The sequence below is a fragment of the Helianthus annuus genome, chromosome 14 (assembly GCF_002127325.2).
Source record: "Helianthus annuus cultivar XRQ/B chromosome 14, HanXRQr2.0-SUNRISE, whole genome shotgun sequence".
In the NCBI taxonomy this organism is placed as follows: Eukaryota; Viridiplantae; Streptophyta; class Magnoliopsida; order Asterales; family Asteraceae; genus Helianthus; species Helianthus annuus.
Genome location: NC_035446.2, coordinates 8,565,965 through 8,571,599, shown reverse-complemented (window position 1 = coordinate 8,571,599; position 5,635 = coordinate 8,565,965). Strand labels below are relative to the sequence as shown.

Sequence of the window (5,635 nt, the reverse complement as noted above, 5' to 3'; positions counted from 1 at the left end):
AACAACCTAACACTTGTGCGATTTGACTGGCTTGTGCGATCAGATCAGGTCTTGTATGACCTGATCTTGTGCGACCGAGAATAAGTTGTGCGACCAGTTTTATTATTCAGATGTTATGGAAATCAGTTACACAACTATTATCTTGAAATCAATTACAAGGTTTCCAATTTTGTTATCAATTAACACATCAATCATCAGTTAATCGGTTACCAATTTACAAATCAATTAACTGTTTTCAAACCAATCCATATCCGATCAAAACAAGATTTGTAACATCTAAAATGTATGAACCCTAATCATGAACAAGCTTGCATAACAATATCTTTCCCATCAACAATCAATCAGATCCATCCCTATAACGTAACAGCCTCAAAGCCGATCAATGATTAACATAAACATGCTCCAAAACATACATACAAGCCGATTACATTATCATTCGGTCACAGGAACATTTATTTGATTCGGTAGACAACAATCAATCCCTAACCTATTGGTTCGATCGTATTTCATCATGTAATCACACACACACACATCCGGTTCATAAGAGCATCATCACATCGTATCATATTGTTCCTCATACAAGTAACCCTAATCGTTTATCACAAAACATGGACCACTAACAACATTCAACACGAAAACATAATCAAAACACTAACCGGTTAGAGGAATGATAACGAGGATTATCCAACAAGAAGGTAATCCGAGCACAATGATCTTCGGGTGATTGGAACGAGTGTTGCCGTCGGGTTCGTGAGAGAGAGAGAAGTAAAGATTAGGGTTTCTTGTGTGTGTGAGGTGATTGTAACAAATGAGAGCACCAACCCCAACCTTAGGTGTTTACACGTTTAAGAGGAGTGGGCCGGACCCCTAAATGGGCCGCCCTTAGTTCGTGTACAAAAGTAAGGCCCGAAGTGGGCTTGTGCGATCGAGAGGGAGTTGTGCGGCTCTGGTTGGGGCTCGATTAACATACATACATACATAGCACACATCCACATAACAACATATCATGTATTCAACGATCATAATATTCACATAGTCAGTCAAGTTCATAAAGTAATCAGTCAAGTTCATAAAGTCGTGTCGTGTTCACGAATGTTACACAAAGATAGGTTCGGAATTACGAGTTGTCACAAGAAGGGTACTGAGAAAGCAAAGGAAAACCAAGGAGAATCTGCTTCACATGACAATAAGCGGAAGTTCTCACAATTCAAGAAAGGATCTCAATCGGGTAATAAGAAAAAGGAGAATCCCCCAAAGAAGTCGGGAAAGGCATTCGTAGCAGCAGCAGAAACAGAATCGAAAGGATATGCGGGGAGTGCACCTAAGTGCAATAGATGCGGGTTTCATCACACAGGTAGTTGCCGAAATATCAAGTGTGACAAGTGCGGAAAGATGGGGCACCACACAGAAAAATGCTGGGGTAACAACAAGGTGACTAAGAAAGAAGGAGGCAACAGAAACGATAATGAATGAGGACAAAACCAAGGTTGTTTCAATTGCGGTGATATGGGACATTTTCGGAACGCAAAGAAAATAAAGGATGTGGACGAGCCTTTGTGGTTGGAGCCAAAGAAGTGCGACAGGATCCCAACGTAATCACCGGTACGTTCCCTGTCAACGATCATTTCGCTTCTATTTTATTTGATACCGGTGCAGATTTTAGTTTTATATCTTTAGAATTTAAAGATATGCTTGGACTAAAGTCAACTAAACTAGATGTTCCATTCACTATCGAATTAACGAATGGAAAAGTGATTGAAACCGATAAAATTATTAAAGGATGCTCCTTAGAGTTAGGAGGACAAAAATTCAAAATTGACCTAATGCCCGTTCAACTAGGTAGTTTTGATATTGTAGTTGGAATGGATTGGCTATCCAACAACCAAGCCGATGTCGTATGTTACGACAAGATCATTCGAATCCCTCTTCCTAATAACGAAACACTTCTTGTTCACGGTGAGAAAAATGAAATACCGTTACGAATCATTTCTTGTATGAAAACCCGAAAGTGCCTACGAAAAGGATGTATAGCATTCTTAGCGCACATTGTTGACAAGATAGCCAAGGAGCTAAAACTTGTGGAAATCCCGGTTGTGAAGGAATTACCTGAAGTCTTTCCTGGAGACTTTTCGGGAATACCACCACAACGACAAGTCGAATTCCGAATTGACTTAATTCCAGGTGCTGCACCTGTGGCAAAGTCTCCATACCGATTAGCTCCTTTGGAGATGCAAGAATTATCCATACAACTTCAAGAGTTGTTGGATAAGGGTTTCATCAGACCAAGCCACTCACCTTGGGGAGCTCCAGTATTGTTCGTGAAGAAGAAGGACAGAAGTTTTAGGATGTGCATAGATTACCGAGAGTTGAATAAACTCACAATCAAGAATCGGTATCCATTACCGAGGATTGACGATCTATTCGATCAACTTCAAGGATCGAGCTATTATTCGAAGATCGGTTTGAGATCAGGATACCATCAACTCATAGTTCAAGAAGAAAGTGTTCCAAAAACGGCATCCGAACTCGCTACGGTCATTACGAGTTCCTTGTTATGCCGTTTGGCTTAACAAATGCACCAGCGGTCTTCATGGACTTAATGAACCGCGTGTGCAAGCCTTACCTTGACAAATTCGTGATAGTGTTCATCGATGATATATTGATATATTCACGAAACAAGAGTGAACACGAGCACCATCTTAGAACTATCCTTGAGTTGTTGAAAAAGGAGAAACTGTATGCGAAATTTTCCAAATGCGAATTTTGGCTTCGCGAAGTTCAATTTCTCGGACACGTAGTCAACGAGAGAGGCGTACACGTTGATCCATCAAAAATTGAGGCCATAAAGAATTGGAATGCACCAAAAACACCGACTAAAATACGTCAATTCCTGGGATTGGCTGGATATTATCGAAGGTTCATTGAAAACTTTTCAAAGATTGCACAATCCCTCACTTCTCTCACTCAAAAAGATAAGAAATTTGAATGGGGAGAGAAACAAGAAGCAGCTTTTCAACTGCTTAAAGACAAACTCTGTAATGCCCCAATTCTGTCACTCCCAGACGGTACGGATGATTTCATAGTCTATTGTGACGCCTCACGACAAGGGTTAGGATGCGTGTTAATGCAAAGGGAGAAGGTTATTGCATATGCATCACGCCAACTTAAAATACACGAAAGGAACTATACCACACATGACCTAGAGTTAGGTGCAGTGGTATTTGCACTAAAAATTTGGCGTCATTATCTTTATGGTACTAAATGCACGATATTCACGGATCACAAGAGTCTTCAACATATATTTAACCAGAAAGAGTTAAATATGCGCCAAAGACGATGGGTCGAATTGTTGAATGACTATGATTGTGAGATCAAATATCATCCGGGCAAAGCGAACGTTGTTGCGGATGCATTAAGTCGGAAAGAAGGAGTTAAACCTTTGCGCGTGCGATCATTAAGACTCACAATTCATAACGACCTTACCTCTCGAATTCATGATGCTCAGCAGGAAGCATTAAAATCAGAAAATGTCAAAGCAGAAATGCTTAGAGGTATGGAAAAACAACTAGAGCCAAAAGAGAACGGAGCCTTATATTTCATGAATAGAATTTGGATTCCTCGTTTTGGTGGTCTTCGAGACCTAATTCTTGACGAGGCTCATAAATCCAAATATTCGATACATCCTGGAGCAGATAAGATGTATCACGATCTCATGGAATTTTATTGGTGGCCTAATATCAAAGGTGATATTGCGACATATGTTGGAAAATGTCTAACATGTGCTAAAGTTAAGGCCGAGTACCAAAAACCTTCTGGATTGCTACAACAACCCGAAATCCCTAATTGGAAATCAGAACATATTTCTATGGATTTTGTAACTAAATTACCCAGAACTTCCCGTGGTCATGACATGATTTGGGTAATCGTCGACCGATTAACCAAGTCAGCTCACTTCTTACCTATCCGTGAGAAATATAGTACTGAGAAGTTAGTTGAAATCTATCTCAGAGAAATTGTAGCAAGACATGGTGTACCTGTGTCGATAATCTCTGACCGAGACGGTCGTTTTATATCAAGGATTTGGCAGTCTTTTCAAAAGGCCTTTGGATCCCAATTAAATTTGAGCACAACCTTTCATCCCCAAACTGATGGTCAAAGTGAACGCACAATTCAAAATCTAGAAGATATGTTGCGTGCTTGTGTGATGGACTTAGGTGGAAATTGGGACACTCACTTGCCTTTAGTGGAGTTCTCATACAATAACAGTTATCACACGGTATTAAAGCCGCACCATTCGAAGCATTATATGGCCGTAAGTGTCGATCTCCGCTACGCTGGGCAGAACTAGGCGACAAACAAATGTTAGGTCCTGAGTTAGTTCCAGAAACTACCGATAAAATATTCAAAATTCGAGACCGTATTAAGGCGGCTCGAGACAGACAGAAAAGCTACGCGGACAGACGCTGCAAACCGTTGTTTTTTGAGGTTGGAGACAAGGTGTTGCTAAAAGTCTCACCGTGGAAAGGCGTAGCTAGATTCGGTAAGCAAGGGAAGCTTATCCCGAGATACATAGGACCTTATGAGATCTTGGAAAAGATTGGAAACGTCGCCTACAAGTTAAAGCTGCCTGAAACGCTCAGTAACGTCCATGACACTTTTCATGTGTCGAATTTGAAAAAGTGTCTTTCGGATGAATCACTTATCATTCCCCCGGACGAAATCCATGTAGACGAAAAGCTCAATTTCATCGAAGAACCTGTTGAGGTTCTAGATTCAAAGATTCACAAAACAAGGAGAAGTCGAATCAAACTAATCAAAGTCCGATGGAACTCGAAACGAGGACCCGAGTTCACATGGGAACGAAAAGAGGAAATCAAAAAGAAATACCCTCATTTTTTTAAGAAAGTCCCAACAAAGAAGTGACGCAGCTTAAAATTTCGGGACGAAGTTTTCTTTAACAGGGGGAGAATGTGACAATCGGCAAAATTCCGGTAATTTCGTACAACTTGAATAACTATTTCGACTATTATTTTCGCGTATTTGACTTAATTTTAATTAAATTGTCTTGAGAGTCTTGGAATTACAAAAATCATAGTGAATTATGATAACGAATCCGTTGCGATTAGAAACAATATCCTAGACTAACAATAGGAACGCGAATAAACGATACTTGTCAGTACTAGTCGCGGTACAGTCTGACACAATGAAAACAAGACATACAGTTATGTCTACACAAATATTCTATAAAAATATTTGTACAAAAATAATATGTTCCTTATTATTTACAAAATTCCAACTAAAAACCAAATTGTCCAAGTCCGCAGAAAAATGCAGCAATCCTACGTAAATATACAGCATTCCGCAGAACGAAACAGTAACTGTCCGAAAAACCCAAAATAAATATTATTTGACATAAATAATATAATGGGTATTAGAAACGTCACAAAATCCGCAATCGAATCTTATTGCGTTAAGCCGCACGGCTAGTTCAGTAAACTGCCAGTCAGCAAAGCCGGTACCGGAACAGTGTCAAAAATAATAAAATTTTTAGTCCAAAAAGTTGGATTAATTATTTGGATAATAAAACATGTGCACAAATAATTTTTGTAATGTATGTATCTAAACAAAACACGGT

At 39.6% G+C, this 5,635-nt stretch overlaps 1 protein-coding gene across 1 annotated transcript; it reads left to right on the top strand.

Annotated features, from left to right (window-relative positions):
- The first annotated feature begins 1,092 nt into the window (after positions 1 to 1,092).
- On the top strand, positions 1,093 to 4,923 carry LOC118486445. The gene is made up of 4 exons (XM_035982904.1): positions 1,093 to 1,354; positions 1,657 to 2,195; positions 3,509 to 4,201; positions 4,498 to 4,923. Exons 1-4 carry the CDS (start codon positions 1,093 to 1,095, stop codon positions 4,921 to 4,923), a joined length of 1,920 nt encoding a protein of 639 aa, XP_035838797.1.
- The last annotated feature ends 712 nt before the right edge of the window (positions 4,924 to 5,635 follow it).